Here is a 23,153-nt window from a genome sequence, read left to right on the forward strand (position 1 = left end):
CACTTTCCGTATTTTCTACGGTCATTCAACTGAAAGTTAAGCGTGGCGTTACAATCCCTGTTAGCCGTGCGTTCTGAATGGCAGAAGGATTACTAAAGCTAAGATTTCAGCGACGGAAAAAAGGACGTGCCGAGTGATGGAAAAAGGGATGGAAATCCCATCCATCAAGCCATCAGAGGAAAATGATGGCGAGAAATGGTCGTTTTTTTCCGGTATCGCTGTAGTGGTCGCTGCAGATATCCCTCAAAAGGGATGGAAAAAATAATAGTGTGAATCAGGATTTAAATTAAAGGATGACGTTTGATAATGACAGCCGACACATGATAAATTAATAATTGCCAATCAACATTCCGCATTCATGGACAAATTAAAAAAATAAAAACAAAAAACTTTACTTAGTTAGATACTATACATCATGTAAGGGCAAAATAAATTCATCTCGAGAGATATTTAATGTGTTGAGAGAGATGAGAGATTGAAGTATTCATTTTTTCATCCACATCCACAGCCCTGAAATCCTTTAAATAAACTAGGAAATGAAATTTTCTGGGGAAAAAGAGAAGCTCTAGCAGAGCGAACGGAGAGCTTATCTCTTGTATATCCTTGAATAAGGCGCTTCTTTTGAGTGAAGTTGCAAGGATGGAGATAATATTGCACTGTGGTCTGAAACCTTGGCCAGAAATTAAAAATGCCGAAAAATCCAAATGTACCACCCATTATCACAGATGAGTGCGGGTACTGCCTTTCATCACGAACGAAGCATTTTCCTCGGGTAATCAAAGCACAGAATTGAGGCCTAAAATTAAAGATATAATCTAAGAAATACTCTCCATGAAAATGTCCGTAATGATCCCCGGGAATGAAACGTACAGAGGATGGTCCATCGGGATGAGCCTTTTAGCGCCGGAAGCAACGACGAAAATTACTACGGCCATTTTATGCAGAGATATGCTTCAACAAAAAAGAGCCCTTTTAAAATCGCATACGAGGAAACACTCGGAAAAATCAACCGCTCATCTCCAAAACTTTTCCATGGATCTCACGCGGGACCACTCCCAAAATCTCGACGTCTACGACGGAGAATCTGGGCTGCTATGTAAGCGGATTAAACACGTCACCCATGCATAACATTGCCCTAATGGCAGTTATGCCGACGTGATCACATGCTTAGGTACACGGAAAACCGTCAAGAAATTTGAGCTGACAGGCACTCCCGATTAGGGATTAAGTGCACAAAAATAGTATGATGACGGGAGACGTTGGTAGAAACTTGGGTCGTCTATTATTCGCTATCATTAATTTTTCTTGAATTACACGTGGGACGAAGCTGTGGAAGTTCTAAATATTAGTTAAATGAGACATTGCAATATTTCCATTGAAATTATTCGAACACTACGCATTTTGTTGCTATAACAGCATTATCAAGTGACGTCATTCCCACATAATCATTAACGTTATTCCCAAAGTAAAATTAACTAATCTATCAGAAAAATAGGATTAGAAATACATCCCCACATTAGTGAAGGCGATTCCATGCGGCGCCTATGCGAAACATTGTACTCCCAAGACTCACTTCACAGCATCATTATGTTCGAGCCTTTGACATAGGAATATTACTGATGAGAAGAAAATATTATAGTTTTGGGACAAAACTTGACCCAAAAAGTAGTTGATGGTAGCATATTTGGAATTGATCAATTGCCAACCATTTAGAAGTATAAAATAAATACGAAAACTAAAAAGAAATGCGGGGCTTTCAGCGGCTCTCAATACAACCAGAGGGGAGAACGTAATAAGTTAATGGGCCAATGACACAGCTTTCCTTCAAGTCATTTTAATAAGTAATCATTTAAACAATCCCTAATAACTGTACGAAATGACATTGAATGGGGTATGATATATTTGACTGAACAATTGAACGTGTATCACTAATTTGGCATTAATATTGAAATGCGATTTTATTTTGAAAATATCTTAAAATCTTACGCCAATATGCACTTAGTTATCACAATACCAATTTCTGAACAATGGCTCGAAGACCTCTAGCCATGTTTACCCTCAAAAATGCCTCATTTAGAATAAAGAACGCAATGATTCTCGTCTATAACTGACCTTGCTCACACCCTAATACCTTACCTCTTATTTAGGTCCACAACCAACATGACTAATTCCGAATAAATACATATTAGGTGAAGATAAAATGAACCAAGATGAAGGAATATTTCTCGGGTTTCCCACCGGGTGTCGTATCGGGTTGTAGTTCCCAACGTTTCCATGACTAAGTCCGTCATCGTCATCAGGGGTTAATAAATGCGGGGCTTTGTCCCTAAACTATAATATTTTCTTCTCATCAGTAACATTCCTATGCCAAAGGCTCGAACATAATGATGCTGTGAAGTGAGTCTTGTGAGTACAATGTTTCGCATAGGCGCCGTATGGAATCGCCTTCACTAATGTGGGGATATCGTTGTATTTCTAGACGATGACGGACTTAGTCATGGAAACGTTGGGAACTACAACCCGATACGACACCCGGTGGGAAACCCGAGAAATATTCCTGCAGAGCATACGCCGGGAAAAACTCAGATTCTACATAAACCAAGATGAAGTAAATTTGCGTTACTCACCAGTTCCCTTCTCCGTGTCCTTGATAATGGAGTGGTAATCCTTTGGCTCCGCTTCGCTCTGGGTGCTCAACGGACGGACGTTTCGGTACCTCTGAGCCCATCCTGCGGGAAAAGAGAAATGGTAAATGTTATAAGGCATGAGTAAACAGTCAGGAGGAAATTTAACGGTAGAAACAAAACTGCATATACGCTCTTAAGGTGGTTCCAACATGACAAAACTATGTCATACACGTAAATTGGCAGGGAATAATTTCCACAACATCAGGTGCATCAGGCTTTCCGGACCAGAGCGTAGACCACTACGCTAACCAGGTACTTCAATAACAATCATGTATGCCGTGGTTCATCCGTAGATGTTAGGACCTCGCGGTCAATTCCAGATGGGAACACAATGGAGAATGATTTTACAGAAGGTACAACCGATTAAGCTACGCATACACTCCTAACCTGCCGCGCGAAAGGCTATTGAATTCACTTTAACTGCTATGATAAAAATTACCCTCGACGGGAATCGAACCATAGATATTTGGATTACCGGGCCAAGTTGCAGACTACTACGCTATTAAGAGTCTTAAATTCCCGTGACCATTTTACCGTTATGCTAAACGAGTTATCTACGCATACGTAACTAACCAAAAAATTTACTTCCCGGTTGGCATCGAGGGATTTAAAAAAAAATTAAAAATTGGGTACACAATAGGCGATGGTTGAAAGATTGAGATATAAAATTAACGCATAAGAGTGCGAGTCATAGCTCCATTTTCCGTAAAACTAGCGTCTTTCGACTTCAATTACGGAACCAATCAAAATGCATTTTTTTCGAGAAAACTACAGCGATGGATTTCGTATTTTTCCAAAAACCGAAAGTAAACGCTCATTGACAAACAAAGACGAGGGTAGGTATTGCTCATGATAGTTTCAAGTTTTCAGGTTAGTTTCAGGTTACAGGTTTACGTCTGAAGGATTACAACTCTGTTTTATACTGATCCATTTCATTGACTAAAATTAGGATATTATGAGCAACATGAATTATTGAAGTGAAAACTTCTTTAGTGGCGTTAAGCACTTTTGCGGGTGGAAAAAGCATAGAATTCTCGTGAGCGTCACCGACCCGACACCGCGATCGCTACAGCGAGATATACGTTTGCATCTTAAAATTCATTTCTTAGTATCACTTCCTCGATTATTATTACATCGAAATTACATCGATTCCCCGCCGGGGAGCATTTTTTTCTCAATATCATACAATTTAAAAAAATTTACAATGGATATTTCAACTACGCAGGCTGACTAGGTATAGTAAATAAACTTTGTTAATATATAGACTGTTAAAGTCTTTTTGTTTTAAAAATATTAAAATTGAAAATAAAAATCTATAGTGTATATTGTATAAGTTCATTAAATATAAAGAGCTCGTGCATGAACGTGTAGAAGAGTGTACACGCTATAAAAATACAGGTCAGTACAATTTAAGGCAGTTTCTTTTATGTGCATTGTGAGCAATTATAGGTTTAAAAGCATATTAAATAAAATAAATAAAAGCATATTATATTTTAATATATAAATGATGTTACTTTCTATTCATACACATCGTATTTTTAATATTTATTTTATAATAAACAGTTTGCTGAAAAAAATAATTTCAATTTATGTTGAAAAATGAGTATTACTGGAAAAATTAGTTCTTTAATAATATTAAATCTATATAAAAAATAAATTGATAATAATTATTTCAGTTTTCACTTCTGTCGGTCAGTCCCACGACTGCCCCGTTTTTTTCTGGTGTTTGATGTAATTTTAAGTATTTCAGCATGTTGAAGATAAACATACGGATATACATATATATGCATATAAAATAACTAAATATTTTTCCTTTCGTTATTCTGTCTATATTAGTTCAAGAAATCACTACATAGATTGTCACACTATTAGAGTGGAGTAGAGCTTTCACTTCCAACGATTTCATTCACTTTTTTGCTTTAATTTCTTAATTTAATTTTCAGGAACAGCGTATGATCGTAATACGATGCGTAAAGTGACAAGAGAGTGGTTGGGGATATAAAACCCACTTTTAATTTTAATTTCACTATACATACTACTACCGGAATACACATAACATAAACTTGACGAAATCAGTCTTTCTGGCACTTAAATTTAAACCGCAGTTATACCATTTTTCCACTGCGCAAGAAGTTTAATAAAAAAATGAAGGGAAGCTCATCACACAGTTTACATGATTTTTTTGAGAAACTTAAAAGAAATATTACAAAAAAATGAGCACAGCCTATTGCGATATGATCCAGGGAAAAGACAATGTACGGTCTAAAATGAAAGTACATACGATATTTTAAAAGGTCTCTTCGGAAACAGGCTACCCGAACTTCCATTAATATTTCACCTTTAAATGGCTCAACAGAAAATTTCACAACCCAGGTCTTTGATTTCTAGAGAAGGCGGATACATACGATTTTGGTCATGGCGACATGAGGAAAAATATGAAGTGTACTACACGCGATGGCACAGATACCCAGCATGACGAGAAGAGAATTATTCTTCAGTTACACATGAGATATAAATGAATATTGAACTTCTATAAATTTAACAATATGGGGAATATATGGAATACGTCTCTTCGTTTCGGTTCTATCACCGCCACCATCTCCCATTTCCGCATTGGATTTCTTTCTTTTGTTTGATGTAAATAATTTCTAAGTTACTAAAAGTTACATGAAATGCAGTGATTTTCGTTACCACTTTTTCGGAATTACCTTAACCTTTGAACGGCTAGCGTGCCCATATGGGCACAGCTGCAGTGGTCTAAATAATTTCGTATAAATTCCGACCCAAACATTATAGAGCATGCTGTTTTCGCCATAAATTATTACAATGTATCACTTTATTCGGTTCGTGTACTTACGGCCAGCATTTATACCAGCAGTTGACTGTGGCAGGATGAGTATTCTTACTCACTCTGTTCGAGGTGGCAAAAGAGGAAAAATAGCGAAGTGTCTTCAATAAATGCGATTTTTTTCCTTTTTATTTTTTATACTCGGCTAAGTATTTAATCTTATCCTCATAATGAATGTTGTCAACTTCGGTTTCTTTTGCCAGCATTGTGATATCTTTCGTATGAAACTAGGAATTTGAATTTATTTTTGGGTGATCCCATATGGGCACGCTAGCCGGTAGCCGGGGGTGTCTTTTTTGGCTGGTGTCCTTCGCTACAAACGTCATTATTGGTTCCGTTAATAAATAATTTCGATGTAAAACGCTAAGTTATTGTCAATCTTTCATTTTTTTCTTATGTCACTCGATTTTAACGACTTCAATATTTTTTGCTGTATTTTTTGTAATATTTCCATTAATTTTTAGTACAAAAAATACATTTTATACTATTCAACACTTTTATTCATGGTGCTTGCGATATACTTTGCTCAACTATCTAGTATGAAGAATGATAGGGCTATTTTCTACCACTGGTATACATACCCAACAATCAGGGGCATGGTGGAAGGGTTAAGGATGAGAAAGCTAAAACATGATGAATCCATGATAAAATATTTTGGCAATCATGGCTGCAAACAGTTCATACGGGGTGAACATATAAGTTTCGGCTTTAAAATATAGTGCTTGAATGATCTTCAAGATTACTTGGTGGACTTCAGCATATGGCAGGGACTGAGTGCTGAAGAAAAAAATAACTACCATAAATTCGTAGGTAAATGCTCTTCGTATTTGCTTATCATGTTGGACAATTTACTAGAGCAAGCGATAAATCTTTTCCATTTATTTTGACAATAGGTTTACTAGCTTTCCTCTTATAAGTCAGTTAAAATCTCAAGGATGTGCTGGAACAGTTCTGAGAAAAAGGATACTCAAAGGTCGAAAAAACAGCAAGCTAAGCGGCCCCGCTGCTCCCATGCTTTCGCACGGGAGAAAAAAGGGAATATTGTTGTTGTTAGATAGAATGACTTTTCGGTAGTGACTGTCAAGTCACCTTGCCAATGTGTACACCCACTCACAAAGGTCACGAGATTCCCGCGTGTTACCTCAAAAATGGTACAAGTTAGGCAGCCAGCAGTGGTCTCTAGCTACAATATTTAGATAGGCGGAACTGATCTCACGGATCAAAATATCAACAGGTACAGGAATGTTATCAGAGGAAAAAATGGTGATGGTCCATATGAAGCTATTTCCTTGATGCTGTCATTCCTCTGGTTCAAATATACCGCAGTAAACCTTTAGGCGAGAGATTGCACAAGTGTTTTTGTAACGAAAATGTACCTTTCCCAGACCTGGTGGTCGTATTTAATATTCCCTATCAAGTGCAACTAATCATAGAAAGTCTGATGACATAAGGTATGATGGCAGGGATAACCAATTTGTCCCGTTTCATAGACGCCGATGTTCTTATGAAGAATATTCTTCCCGCGCGCGCTCAGACTGTGCTAAGTGCCCAGGTCATTGCCTTCAATGAAATTCTAACTATCATACTCGGCAATTGAAAACCCAATATATAGTATTCAAAAACTCTACCAGCAATATAGGACTAATTTTGTAAATAAACTCATCGATAACGTGTTTTTTTATTCAATAACTGTTTTCAAATCTGTGTTTTATACTGTTAAGATCTTTGGACAGCCAAAAAATGTTTAAACCGAAAAAATATAGTATAATGACTTGAAATTACTTCAAATTGCCAAAAAAAAGTATTATAGGTAAGTGCGAAAATATAAGGTGTATCATGCAGTAAAAATAAGAATTATGATGGTTCGAGCGATTCTTCTGCAGAATGCAGACCGGTGGCCGGAACGGCTAGCGTGCCCATATGGGCACACCCCCTCTAGCAAGAACGAAGCAACAGAATTTTAAAACTAAGTGTTTATCTGAATCCTTAGGAGGTAATTAAGCAGTTTTTAACGGAAAAAATAAAACTACGAAAAAAATATCCGCTGTTTAAGGGTTAAGGTAAACAAAAAAAATTCGGAGACATAACGTGCCTTACTTTCCCTTTGACCAATTTCTTACGTCACTTACATTTGCGGGACGAATTACGTTTGCCTCTTTCATTCCTAATTTATCCGGAGCAAACCTCTCCAGTCAGCAGCCTCTCCTCTTCTGTATAATAATATGTGGTATTTTAACGATCAATTTAAGTCCACATGGACTATTTTGCGAATCAATCTGACTCTCTACTCTTCCACAGTAGAATTCCCTCTCCAATTAACAATAAGGCCTATTTCCTGTCATTCCTTTAATAAATTCTATTGTCTTCCTTCCTACATGTATCAGGTAACATGTTGAGGAGGCTAGAGTCGCTCTTCTTAAAAAGGGATAAGAAGAGAATGACGCCGAAGAGAGGAAGCGTTAACAAAATACGCTAAGACAAACAAGGATAAACAGCTCATCCATGGTTGGCGTTCTGAACTTCATGTGTCCTCCACAAAGCACCCATGTAGGAATAGGAACAATTATTATTAAGTATTCTACCGATTAAGGTAGGTTTCTATGAAGTACTAAAGAAGCATTCTCCCGATCCTTCATTAACTTCCCTCTTCAATTCACAATAAGGCCTAATTAATTCTATCTAAAAATCCTATCCTCTTCCTTCCTATCGCTCCTTTACCCAACACTCTACCCTCTAACACTGTTTTCAACAGCTCTTCTCCTGTAAGTACTCGCTCCATCTATACCTTTTTGCCTCCTACGTATCTCATCTAAAAGGTGCATCTCCTCACCCACCATGTACAGCACTTACACGTTCCTCTTTCTCTCCGTCCACTTCACCATATCCGCATTTACATCTCGAACGCCTCCATTCTTCTCTTGTCCTCCTTCCTACGTGTCCACATTTCCGAGCCGTAAAGCGCCACAACATAGGTCAGACTCTTCACTAACCTTTTCTTCAAACTCTTACACAACGATCATCACATAACCTCCTTCCTAAACGCCTTCTTTGCTATTGTAATTATGCCCCTGATTTCCTTCCTGCTGTATACGCTTTCCATTAATGTGCTGCCTTAATAGTTGAATTAGGGTTAAGAATAAGGCGCAAAAATTTACATATGAACCAGGGTCATCACGATGGAAAACAAGCAGATTCACCAACACGCAATCAAACCTTCAGTTTTTTATTCATTTATTAGAACGGTTCATGGACAGAAGGAGAAATAATATGATACTTAGCCTCCTCAAAATATTATTTCATATAACTAGATGCCTTTAATGTGTCTCCTCCCTTCTAAACTCACCCCCTTCCTCCATCGACCCTTTTTATTCATTATGCCAGAATTTCTCTACATAAGATCTGTCCCATCTGTCAACTAATTGAATGTTTCCATCTCTCCATTGGTCGGATACAAATGGGGGGCATAGGAGGCGCGCGACCACTCTTGCGGACCCGCCCGTATTGCCAAACATTGCAGAACCGCAATTATAACTTTTTTATATCATAAGATGGTATTGTCTTGCATACGTGAGTAATAAATTTTATTAAATTTTCTTAAACTCTGCATTTGACTTGATTATTTTTATTAGGATAAAAGTAAAGGTAGCTCAAAATAACTTTTGCGCCCCCCCCGTCCCTCGAATTTTTCTGTACCCGCTTCAGCACATCTCCTTAGGTTAACTCATTCTCAGCTGTTACATTGCTATTGTATTTTTTGTCGTTCATGTTTTTTTTTAATTTCCACTGTATATTGGTGCCACGGCTATGCGATAAATAGGATTTCAATAAATGCCTTACGCTGGGTTGGAAGAGAAGATGCAATTAGGGAAAGGGGAAAGGAGATGTTGACCAATAACATGCACATGTAAAACTATCCTTAAACGGAAGAGGAATAAATATTCATCAACACTCATGCGATCTGCGATCAGAGAGATCGCTCGTTCCCCTGTAATCGAGAACGACAACGACAGCATCCCAGCTTCTCATAGAGAAGGAAATGAGGGTCGGGGTAGAGAGAATGGTAGCTTTCCTGCAAAGAGAGCGTCCTAGGCGCCGCGTACAGCAATAGGGCCGCCTGTTTGAGGACACCGATCTGAAAGAGTGAACAGGACGGGAGAGAGAGGGAAAGACAGCACATGGGGAGAATCCAACCAGGGGGGAAGGGGTTCGCTCGCCTGACGGGGGAAGAGGGCGATGGTGTGAGGATATCGACCCTGTACCCCTTCCCCCACACACAGGGTTACAAGGCGAAATAGGGGGGAAGGGATGGAGATTGAGGCTGGGTTTAGGGCGAAAAGGAGAGGGGTTACTGGGGGTTAGGGAGACTAGGGAAGTGGAGGATGGAAGGGGGCGTTTCTGCCGTGCCGCAGGAGGGCGCCGGGGAGGGAGTCCTTGGGAGAAGGGGTCATGGACATGCTAAGACCGCGCGCTCTACGCTATCCTTCCAATTATGAGCGAGGGAACGGTCACTGTGGAACGCGCTTAAGTCAAAATTAAGACCCGGTAATCACACTCGTGATCCGAGAGCGAGAGAAAGAAATCCTCGAGCTCATGAGCCGGAGATTCTCCGATATCCTCTCCAGGCCTAAACAAAGCGAATCTGAGACTGAATTAGTATATTCCCTTCAGATCTGTTACGTGTGAAGAAGAAGGGGACGTCAAATCAGCCCGGTAAAAACTCACGCACAAGGATTACTGTAATACGAGCGCAATGCGCAGATATTCTACGAAATTGTAATAAAAAGTTCTGCTAGAATGTTAAGCAATAAAGTCAGAGTAAAGAAGGGATATCAATAAAATTTCTAGAGTTTTTACAGAAAATTTCCGAGAAAAGGGAATGCTTTAGTAAAAGCTCTATAGGGCCTTCAGGAATTTCAATAAGGATTATAATTAATTAAGCATAATCAGGGAATTTACAAAGGATTAATGGGTTTCGTAAGCAGTTTCATGCAAACCTACATAGATTGGTGTATTTACCTAAAATTTATGAGCGAGGGAATGGTCACTTTGGAACGTTTTAATACAAAATTAAGACTCCGTAATCACACTCATAATCCGCGGAAGAGAGAAATCCTCGAGCTCACCTAAGCAAGTCAGGAAAAATTACCTTCTCTAGATAGATATCTTCTCCGGGTCTAAACTAAACGAATCTGAGAATAAAAAATATCTTACCTTCAGATCTGTTACGTGCGAATAAGCAGTAATTGTCAAATCAGCCTCGCAAAAACTCAAGCAGAAGAATTACAGTAATGCGTTATGAATCTGCATGGACTCTTATATAACTGTACAAGAAAGCAGATCGACAGTCGACGAGTCCACTTGGTTGAAATTCACTTAAATGAGATACAAACAGCCGTAGTAATTTTCCAAACTAATAATATTAATTTCCAGACAAAGAATATTAATTAATGTAGAAAATGACTAAGACTGTCTGTATCATATTGTAGCAGGCAGTTCTGTTAAGAGGGTTTTACATGAAAGTCTGAGGAACGGAGGGACATCTGTAAAATGCCTATAGAGCTTTTACAGAAAAAAAATTTCATATAAAAGGGGATGAAAAGGTGAAATTTCCAGAGGGCCTTCAGGAATTTCTTGAAGATATGAAACAACACTTATTTTAAAGGCATGGTTACACGATACATTAACACGTACGGGTTAATGTCTAAATGTATGAACGCGAGAATGAACGGAAAAATGCACCGTGTAACCACCCAACTTGTGCGAATGCATGCACAGAAAATATAACCTGCTCTAATTTAGAGCAAGCATTCGTACATGTTCCATTCCGGTCCACCAAAATCATTCACACAAACGTACAATAACTTGTACGTGTTCATGTACCGTGTAACCAGGCCTTAGGAATTTCTACACACTATCTCAGGAATACTATCTACGAACTTACGAAGGATAATTAGGATTCGTAAGCTGTTCCATGCAAACCTACATTAACCGGTATATTTACCCAACATTTATGAGCGAGGAAACGGTCACAGTGGAACGCGCTTAAAAAGTCAAAATTAAGACCCGGTAGTCACACTCGCGATCCGAGGGCGAGAGAAAGAAATCCTACATTAATCGGTGCATTTTCCTAAAACGGTAGTGGTAACAGACACGTTAGTCTTATTAACATAATCGTTGAAGGACAAGTATATACGAATGTCAAGGAAAGGAAGGCCCGGGATGGTACAATTGGACCATGTGTAATTACGCGGAAAACTTGGTGGTTTTTCTTTCACATTCTTTATAAATTTTGTGTGGAAAGTGACTACTACTATTTTATTTGATATGGAAATATTCCAATTCTTCTTGACAATACATAGAAATACACACAATGCTTAACCGTGATAGAAAATGCACATACCTTTGCCTACAATACTTTTCAACCCGATAGTAATCACTGAAGAAATATCTTATGCTTTCTATTCCATGGAAACCAACCTTAATCGGTAGTATACTTCCCCATCAGCAAACACGAACATTCTTCATTCTTCATTTGTTCAAACATCATCAAACGCAAAAGAGCTTCTACTTGATTCACGTAGTTTCAGAATAGTATGATCAGTCTTTGGTCTTCAAACTTGCATGACAGAATTTTTCAACACGTAGGAATGGTGACGCCCATCTGTATCTCACATGACCTGAGTAGTACGCCACAAATCCAATCACCCTTGAATACTAGTTGGGAATGTGACATGAAACACAGGTTGCGATCTTACAGGAAACCCTTAACCGCACGTATGTACAGCCCTCAAGGCATCACAAGTGAGGAGACACTGAGAAAATTCTGTTCCCCCAACAGGAACGCAAATAAAAAATGTATAAATATCGGGAAACCGCATACACTTTAATACGGACCACCCCGCTCGAACCACATAACCTCCGTGTTGGCAGTTCGACCTTGATGGCCGAGACTTTCAAGGAACTGAAATATGATAAGCTCTCGGAATCCCGGGGTCGTTAGGAACGCCAAAAGATGTAAAACAGCTTAAACGGGTGAGTTCGGACAATGTGAGCATGACCTGCAGACGCTATGATTAGCATTGAAACCTCTGTTGCAATAAAAACTTTCATTTTTGGAAAATTGATCTCACTTTTTCAATCCTATTATATTGAAATCCAACACCAAATAACCTGAGTCATTTGATTTCACAGGCATTGAGATTACGTCTTTTCAATAAGATGTTACACGAACGCATGAAATACTATGCTGTATATATTTTACTAGCTCGAATTAAATTTTTTAAAGCAATTTCAATATTTTGAATATATTTAGTAATTAAAATGTTATAATGCTACGAAGTTCAGTTATTAATTTGGTAAAAACAAAATAAATAATTTAATTTGTAGTTTTGATCGACTTATCAATTGTTGTTGCGTCACTAACTTCTAAAAACATAACACTAAGAAAGAGATGAATTTTTTTGTGAAATTATACTTTTTTTAAATGTCCTATAAGTTATCCGGGGCTGAGACGAATCCCAAGAACCTAATATCATTAAAATCGGTGCAGCCATTCTCGAGTTATAAGTGTTCTAACTAACACGATTTTCGACTTTCTTTTATATATATAGATAATGGATGTTGAGTTGACGTCAACAGAATTTCGAAATACTCAACTAATTACGGCAGAATGGATGATTACCACAAAATTAAGGATATACCTATATAAAATAACCACAGAGTTTATCTGTATTAACAGCCTGATATTTTTGATGGGGAAACTCTATTTGGAAATATTTTATTTTCAATCAAATAATTACTGACTCGATACGGTGCTCCCCAATACTACAGCGCAAATAGGTTGATAACTAAGACTTGTTTTACATTCCCTTAATGCCGAGGCGACTCTAGGGTGTAAATAATTGTTAAAATCCTATGATCAACCAAATCTCACCCCTTGGACCCAGCATCCTATCTCGTGCAACAGTGATCTCTAATCCCTCACCCCTCCGTGGGTACAAAATCCACTCATTCCTACCGCTTCCTCTTAGTTTCATCCAGAAAATTCTCTCCCCATCCAAGATGACAAGCATTTTCCCTTTTCCACATTTCCTTTTCCCATATTCTTATAATAATGATAATAATAATAATTGTTTATTACTCCAAAAAATAAAAGTACAGAATAGAATTAATACATAAAACGGAGTAACTTTAGGTAGCCATTAAGGACAACCTGTTTTTGGCTACCATCATTTGCATATGGTCATGCTGACGTATAAACATTTGAATTGAAGCAAGCACAACATTTAAATTGAAGCAAGCACAACATTTGAATTGAAGCAAGCACAACATTTGAATTGAAACAAGTAAGTACACATATTACATGGTATTACTTCATAGCAAAAAATCCTCCCCACTTTGCATTCTAAACAGCCAATACAACAATGGATCTTATATATTCGAAAACCTTCTGAAATTTATTTTCAAAGGGTAGACTTAAAACTTGACAAAGACGGTCAATTCAGACCAATTTCCACTAATATAAGCGAACTCGAAGGCTTTCCCTGCGATCAGGTGAGGTTGTGAGTAATATTTTAGTTTCGATATCTAGTTAGCAGTATATAAAATACATTTTTTAATCCACAGTTTCTTATTGACCATGGATAATAACAATAAATTGTCGTTACTCGGACGAAGTTGTGACTGCGAAGTCCCACCTTCCACCCAATCAATGATATATTTCATTACTCAATCGCTCGCCAGCACACGGTACCACAACGACCTTACTTTGTAAGTGTGAGGCTCCGCATTCGTGGATATTCGGTGATCCACTAATAGCCATTCGTTTCTATAATGCATTGATTAAGCTAATCAATAAATATAACTAACACACAATTTTACAAAACCATTGGGTTCACAATCACACTGGTCATAATATCAAATCAAAAGATTAAAAGGAGCGTTTCATTACGACGTTAACCTTCCCAACACCATCAATTAAATGATAGCCCAAAATTAAGTAAGAGATGTGACTCAAGAGGCAAAATGACGAGAAAAGACTAACATGGTCTGAAAGTAAAAGGTGAGTAGAAAGTGGTGGATAAGGATGATGAAATTCCCACAATGGTACGTCGGAAAATGAAGGTGATGTAGGAGAATTAGAGGTGGCTGAATAGGTTAAGCATGTAACCATAATGCTAAAGCAGAGTTTGAGAAAAAAACAACTTGTTAAGTGAAAAAGAAAATGACGTATCACTCGAAAATACCTAAATCAAACTTAGGTAAGTCCCTTCAGGTACGCTGAGAAAACAAATTGTCCTATAATATATAGATGGCACACTATAAGGTCGAAAAATAGGTCGTATAAATGAATACTAATGGTCTACGAGGCATTTGCAAATGTTTTACAGAATACCCACTTTTAAAAAACGCTATCCAGAACGTTCAGACCAACGTCCATTAGCTTTCCCGATGAGGGTGTACAAGTTTTTCTTGTTTCGATGTTAAGTTAGCAGGAAATAAAATGCCTTTTTCATTCCACATTTTCTTAGAGAGCATGAGCATTAACAATTAACTGTCTTCAAACGGAATTTACTTTTTCCTTTTAGGGTACGCCATGCATCAATTAACATGTATTAATAGAGGCAGTATTTTGTTCTTTACTTGACCTCACAAACCCTATTCCGATAATTCCTCTCCACGTCATCAATTATAAAACAAAATGGGCCACCTGAAACTAAGACGATATCTGCACATCTCAAGTTCGCCATTATGAGTCAAAAGCAGACCCATTCCTGGATTTTCCTCCCTTCACCACCCGCCCGCCTCCCTTCCTCTCATCTCCATCCCCTACCGGCGCTCAACTTTCATCACCTGCGTCACCAATGTTCGATATTTAAGAATACGACGGATTCATCCTGTAGTGGCATTGATGGGACAACACATCTTCAGAAAATGTAGTAGCCATGAGAAGGTCACACCAGAGTGGTGCAATTACGAGAGCAAAGAGACAACATGAAAATTAAAACTTATGCCGGTGGAGCAGTTTTACTATTTGGAAAACAAATGAGGAAAACGGGCACAGTAGTATGGATATCGGGAAGAGAATAGCTTCAGTGAAGGAGGTGTTTATGAACAGAATGGAGCTGATTAAGAATATAGAAAAAAACAGCTTAGAGTGATCATGAGCGTTGCCCTTCGCGGGGCGGAAACGTGGATACTAAGGGAGGACGAGAAAAGACGGGAGGCATTCGAGATGTGGGTGAGGAGAAGAATTTAAAAGGTGAAGTGGACGGATAGGAGAAGGAAATACTAAGTGTTGAGTATGGTGGGTGCGGAGAGGAAGCTTCCAGTCGAGGGTTTGGATGGGCGAACACTGGGCGAGAAGGATTATAACTACCGCGCAAGAAGAAAGAATGCTTGGAAATCTGGCGAGGGGAAGGAAGACAACAGTATCTATAAATGGAATGACAGGAAATAGGCCTTATCGTTAATTGGAGAGGGAATTCTATTGTGGAAGAGTAGAGAGTCAGATTGATTCGCAAAATAGTCCATGTGGACTTAAATTGATCGTTAAAATAACACATATTATTATACAGAAGAAGAGAGGCTACTGACTGGAGAGGACAGCTCCGGATAATTTAGAAATGAAAGAGGCAAACGCAATTCGTCCCGCAAATGGAAATGACGTAAGAAATTGGTCAAAGGGAAAGTAAGATATTACGGCACGTTATGTCTCCGAATTTTTTTTGTTTACCTTAAGGTAATTCCGAAAAAGAGATAACGAAAATCACTGCATTTCATATAACTTTTAGTAGCTTAGAAATTATTTGCATCAAACAAAAGAAAGAAATCCAATGCGGAAATGGGAGATGGTGGCGGTGATACAACCGAAACGAAGAGACGTATTCCATGTACAGATATTGTTAAATTTATAGAAGTTCAATATCCATTTATAGCTCATGTGTAACTGAAGAATAATAAATATAAAATGGATCTACTGAGTAGATGAGTAATGAGTAAGTTTTAAGAATAATGGGAGAATAAAAGTCTTCTAAAACCCTTATGGAGAAGACGACGACTTAGTACGCCACATTAAGAGACATCATGGTTGATGAAAACATTCGCAGATGGACAAGTTGAAGAGAAGAGGGGCAAGGGGCGACAATGAATGAGTTACATAGGACAAGTTATATACGACGTAAAAATGAATAAATACGTCCCTATGAAAAGGCTAGCGAATACGAGAGAGGGATGGAGAGCTGCGTTAAACCAATCTTCGGAATGTTGACCAATTATGATGATGACATCATAGAGACAATTTAATTTTTATGAATCAACTAGCTTATGAATACAATGATCGCAATTGAATAACTTCAGGAAATTCTCGGAGGGTTGCCCTCCTTCTAGAATATTGATAAATATCTAAGAGGGAGAGAGAGAGAGAGAGATACGATCAGGTAGGAATTCGAACCCAGGCAACTCCATCCCGCTGAGGCAGCAACCCTCACCTCAGCTGCTTACGGTACTGGTGTCCACCTCAAGTAGCAGGAGTGGATGTCCAGCTGGATCTCGATGACCACTTGACCATTCGGGATGAGCATTTTTCGACCTGAGGATCGTCTCCCCCGAATTGGACCCTAAGCCCGAGAGCAGCCCTCCTGATTCTTCGGGGCACACCCTCACCCTCTTCGCCGGGATCCTCTCAATCGCCCACCGGCGGATTGTCTCGGGCACGCCTCGGGAATCCCAGATACCCACTCGTACCCTCGCTTTGAGAGCGGAGGAAATCGGGCGAGGATTTTAACACGGAGCCATCAGCTGCACGGGGGGATAAGCTGTCAGACTCAGGGTGTTGATGTGAAGGCGGATCGGAAGGGTGAGTGGACAAGCGGTGAATGGCAGGAGATGCGCTTACTATAGGGGTAGATATTTAAGCTGATTTACGTGATGCAGCGTGATCGCAACATCCGCTATACCAGACTATGCATGAAAAATTGCTCAGCAAGCAAACTCTTTGAACTAAATTCGAGTCAAATATAGCTCCAAAAATTTTGACTCACTAGCCAAACAAAGAGTTATAGTCAATGGGACATTTGGATTACGGCGGATTAAACTATCATCGAAGATGAAGAGCAAGAGCAATAATTTATACTGAGCTTTATAATGAAAGATCAACGAACGTGAAGAACAAGCACTCCAGAGATTCAATATGCATAAGTGTTTTAGCTCCTTTATTATCTTGAGACTTCCCATGCCTTTCAAAACGCCTGCTTTCTGTCATCATAAAGAACCTCAAACCACGTAGTTCCTTATTCCTTGGCGCCTCAATACACTGCACAATTCTCTCAGACAGTAGTAATGCAGCACTAAAAATCCGATTTTGGTCAGGTTAAAAATCTTTCCCGAGGGATAAACCGTAAAATTCCGAAAAGAATTATATTTCCGAAGTTCAATTGAAACCTTATTTACTTCTAAAATTCAAAACTTACATTTTCCTTGGTCAACCAGCCGCAAGGGACACTGTTCATGATGATGACGCGATATCTACAGTGAACACGACATACGAAGCTCACCATCATCTTGATAACCACCTTCAGTTTCCACGCTGGCTTTTTTTCTACAATTAGTTACAAATAAAAACATCAAGGGAAATAGATATGTAAAATGAAAAGGATTGAATGGAAAAGAGTCGAATATTAGTGTCGAAGATTGATACAGAAAACGTTGAGACGCATTCGACAAACCAGCGACAATCATTCTATCATCAAGCGACTCAAACACAAGGTTTTATAATTTAACGTATTCTACAGATCTAAGGTAGGTTTATTTGAGGAATTTTGCGAATCATCCCGACCTGTCTCCTTTCCCTAAAAACCTTACCTTAAAAATACATGTTTAGGCTATGATTCTTTAAATACCTCTCCCTATCTTCCTGCATACGTAAAATATAAATCCCGCTAATCCAGTTTTTAACATCCCGCATCTCATCACCATTTCTTCTAGAAGATTTCTCTCCTCGCCCACCATGTCCAGCGCTTGTACTCTTCGGCTTCCCCATCTCCTCCATACCAATATCCTAAACGTTTTCAAGCACTTCTCGTCGGCTTTACTCAGCTTCCACGTTTCCGTTCAATTGAGCGCTATATTCCAAACCATCCTCATCACAGGCATTTTTCTAGAGCAGCACTGGCGAGATTTATTCTAAATTACTCCCGGTTGGGCCACCCACGGCCAATAGGTCGAAGGATAAGAGCCAGAAGATAGGTAGTACACGTGATATAGTAGTAGTAGTAGTAGTATTTGGATTTAGGGTGCGTCGACGGCAAGGTCATTTTGCACCACTACTGTGCTATTTAATTACAAAAGTTATGTATAAAGTATTCTACTGCATCTGATGTCTTCGTTGAAAGTGTACATAATTAGACTTTATTAAAAATGTTTATTTCTCTGAGAAACCGAAATGTACAGATTAAGTTGGTAGGGTGGTCTCCTAAAAGGGTTTTTAGGTCTCCCCCTAGATTATTTCGTCTTCGCGCTTCGCGGTACTTAACACAATCTAGCATGATGTGTCTAATACTTAATGGACATTTACAAACCCCACATTGGGGAGGTTCCTTCTCTTCAGTAAAGAGATACGCATGGGTCAGGGGGCTGTGCCCTATCCTCAATCGTGTAAGTACTACTTCCTCTCTCCGATTACTACGAGCTGAGGAGGGCCACGCTGCTACCATGTCCTTGATGCCACGGAGCTTGTTATTATTTAGAATCCTCCATGACTCCCTCCATTTTCCAAATACCACATTTCTTAGAGATGCTCGTAAGTCCTCGTGGGGAACCAGCGTTGAGACAAGAACTTCGTTATTCAGAGCTTCCTTGGCCATAGCGTCTGCTATCTCATTCCCGGCTATCCCCTCATGTCCCGGTACCCACAGAAAATGGATATTCAAACCCTTTCTCGAAAGGGTCAGCAGGAGAGAGTGTATTTCTTGCACGATCGGGTGCACGGGTGAGAAGCCAGAGATGGCTTGTAGCGAGCTCCTGGAGTCAGTGCATATCACAAAGGAGCCGCCGTGGTCACCTAGGGCTTCTAGAGCTGTCCTTATGGCATAAAGCTCCGCCGTGTACACACTGCACATCGGGTGAAGCTTTGCTCTGATGTTCCCGTGGATAGGGGAGAACACTGCACATGCACAAGCAGAGTTATCTTTCGAACCGTCAGTGTAAACGGGGGTAAGGTTGGGGTGATTCCATCGGAACATGGCAAACAAACGCTGGTACTCCGAGGGAGTTGTGGAAGACTTCGGTCGAGATCGTGAAAGAATATTCACCACCGGAGTGGGAGTGATCCAAGGGGGGTGTTCCGAGAATGAAACAGGATACACTTCAGGTAGCGTGAATTCGCATCCGCGAATAAAATCGTTAAAACGAACGCTTACTGGTCTGGTTGCTTTAGTCCTTCGGTTAAAAACATTAATAAAACGGGGTTTAAAAAGTAAACTATAACATGGGTGACTCGTCATTGCTAAAATTTTGGAAACGTAGCTACAAAGAAGCCAGGTCCTTCGGTAGCATAGAGGAGGCTCGCCTGCGTCGGTATATATACTGGGAATCGGGCTGGTCCTAAACGCCCCAGTGCATAGTCGCAGACCTGCGTTGTGCACTGAATTAAGTGCTTTCAAATACGTCTCGCGAGCGGACGCATACACGAATGAGCCGTAGTCTAATTTCGACCGCACCAGTGTGCGGTAAAGTAAAATTAAGGTGGTGCGGTCTGCTCCCCAAGATGCGTGGCTTAAAAACTTTAAAATGTTCAAAGACTTCAAACAGTTTACCTTGACAGAATTAATGTGCTCCTTCCAGTTGAGTTTGTGGTCGAGGGTCATCCCCAGAAAACGGACTGATTCCACAAATGGGAGGTTTCTACCACCTAGGTGTAACGTGGGATTTACATGGACGCCCCGAGTGCGAGAAAAGTGAACGCACTTTGTTTTCTCCAAAGAGAAAAGGAAGCCGTTATTTTGGGTCCATTTGTGAAGTTTATTGATGGTGAGTTGCGCCATACGCGATGCATTCACGACCCTAGATGATCTGCAGAAAATCGCGAGATCATCCACAAACAGTGACCCTAACACTGGCTCCTTGATGCAGTGAGCTATGTCGTTGATCGCAATAGCGAACAACGTCACGCTCAGAACGGAGCCTTGGGGAACTCCGTTGTCAAGAGGGTAAAAATTTGACAACAACTGTCCCGTCCTTACTTTAAAAACACGGTTGGTTAAAAAATTTTGTATAAAAATGGGCAAACAGCCTCTAAAACCCCACTCGCGTAATACGCGTAGAATCTTACGTCGCCAGACCCGGTCGTAAGCCTTCTCTAGGTCGAAAAATACACCGACTACGTGTTGGCGGAGAAGGAAGGCTTCTTGGATGAAATTTTCAATTCTAACCAAGTGGTCCATTGAGGAACGGTTCCGTCTGAATCCGCATTGTATCCTAGAGAGGAGTTTTCGACGCTCCAGCCACCAAATGAGACGTCGATTTACCATTCGCTCCATTAACTTGCACAGGCAGCTGGTGAGAGAAATCGGCCGGTAAGAATTCGGATCAGCTCGGTCTTTTCCATGTTTTGGGATGGGAACAATGACGGACTCCCGCCAGGACGGAGGAAAATCCCCATTGGCCCAGAGCTGATTAAAAGTTTCAAGGATTTCCAGCAACGCCGATTCCGGTAGATTTCGGAGGAAGGCATTGTGGATCTCGTCGGGTCCTGGGGACGTGTCGTGGGAGTCATGGATGGCAGATTTCAGCTCCCAAATGGTAAATGGCATATTGTAGTCTGCCGTTGTTTTAGGCTCCATAAAGGATATAGGGACGTTCTCGAGCCTTTTCTTGAGGATCGCAAAAGAAGGTTCATAGCATTCGTCGCTGCTCACTTTGGCGAGTAATTGGGCGAATACGTTCCCTATCGCAGCTGGAGAAGTGATAACCTTTCCTTCGACTTCTAGGAAGGATATACCTAGATGCTGGCTGCTACCCGATATGCTCCTCACCTTACGCCATACCTGTGCAAGTGGAGTCCTGTGGTTGACACCGGAGACAAAATTCATCCAAGAAATCCTCTTTGCGTCCTTTATTACCTGACGCGCTTTCGCTCTTAGTCGCCGGAAAGCGGAGAGATTATTTGCTGTAGGATACTTGTTGAAAATTCGGAGAGCTTTCTTACGTTTTTTAATGGCTTCTGCGCAGGTTTCATTCCACCATGGCACCGCATTTCTTGGAAGGATGCTTCGAGATCGTGGTATGCTAATTTCGGCGGCTTGAATGATGCTGGATGTCAAAAGATTTACGTTTGTTACACAGTCGTTGTTTTTATCCCACACGTAGTTAAAATTTGAGTTAAAAAGATGCCAATCAGCTTTCCGGACAATCCAACAGCCTGGTCTAATAAAATCGGGGTTTAAATTTTGCTCCCTTTTGATTAAAAGGGGAAAGTGATCGCTCCCACTAAGATCCTTATGCACAGAAAGTTTGAGTTTATTGACCAAGCTAGTCGATAAAATACTCAAGTCAATGGAGGAAGAATCGCCGCTATAAGAGTTAAAACGGGTTTTCTCGCCGTTATTGAGTAAAAAAAGGTTAAAATCACTAATAAAACTTGATAAAATACGTCCCCTGCGGTTGCACTGTTCCGGGGTGCTTCCCCATAGACGATCGTGAGCATTAAAATCTCCGAGTAAAATAAAAGGCTGAGGTAGCTGGTGAACAAGGGATTCTAGATTAAAACGGGTGACGGGTGCACCCTCCGGCAGGTAAACGTTGCACACCGTTATCGCCTCGGGAGCGTGCACCGTCACCGCTACCGCTTGGAACGGTGTGTTAAGATTTATTCGGGAGGTGTAAAGAGCCTCCCGGACAAAAACCGAAACTCCACCATGGGCTCGTTGGCCACTAGTATCGTCCAGTCTAAAAGTGTTAAAATGTTTTAAATATCCCTTGTCTGTATCTTTAAAACGCGTTTCCTGCAAACATATACAGGAAGGGTTAAAATCTCTTATTAAAATTTCAAGTTCCTCCTTAAGCTTATAAAAACCGTTGCAGTTCCACTGCACGATAAAAGCCATGATTAAAATATAAAAGAGGATTAAAACTAAAAGGAGCAGTTGAGTCACGAAGGGCGCTTGAGGCGCTTGACGTGACTCTTCTTCCCTTTGCTCTCAATTTTTAAAATATCCGTATCGGATAGGTATTCCAATTCCATTAAATTGGTTTGGCTCTTTGGAGCCTTATCAGAGGGGCCGGGGGACTGAGAGTTCCCGCGTTTGGTTTGTGTAGCCCCGGCGTTGTTTTTGTTGGGTTTCTTATTTGGAGATTTCGTTCCCACGACTTTATCCTTGTTTGCCGGATCTGTGGCCTTAGCCGGCGCGGCCGATTTTTGTTCTCCAGCCTTCTTGTTCAAATTTTCTTCCGTCTGAGTCGAGATGGTGATTTTGGCGATAGGAGCGGAAGCTATTTGGGCGAAAGATCTGGAAAAAGTAGGAGCTACTTGAGCTCTGTACTTTTTCCTCGCCTCAAAGTACGGGATCTTTTCTACCGTCTTGATCTCCATTATTTTCCGCTCTTCTATCAGCTTCGGGCAT

The 23,153-nt window shown here is 40.1% G+C and overlaps 1 protein-coding gene across 1 annotated transcript in view; it reads right to left on the reverse strand.

The window, feature by feature from the left end:
* Window positions 1-23,153, reverse strand: part of LOC124162119 (heat shock protein 75 kDa, mitochondrial) — a 426,004-nt gene that overhangs the window by 340,963 nt on the left and 61,888 nt on the right. The window contains exon 2 of the mRNA XM_046538526.1: window positions 2,628-2,729. Within this exon, the coding sequence (XP_046394482.1) occupies window positions 2,628-2,729 (102 nt within the window). The remainder of the gene's footprint in view (window positions 1-2,627; window positions 2,730-23,153) is intronic.

Source organism: Ischnura elegans, chromosome 7 (assembly GCF_921293095.1).
Source record: "Ischnura elegans chromosome 7, ioIscEleg1.1, whole genome shotgun sequence".
NCBI classification, from domain to species: Eukaryota; Metazoa; Arthropoda; class Insecta; order Odonata; family Coenagrionidae; genus Ischnura; species Ischnura elegans.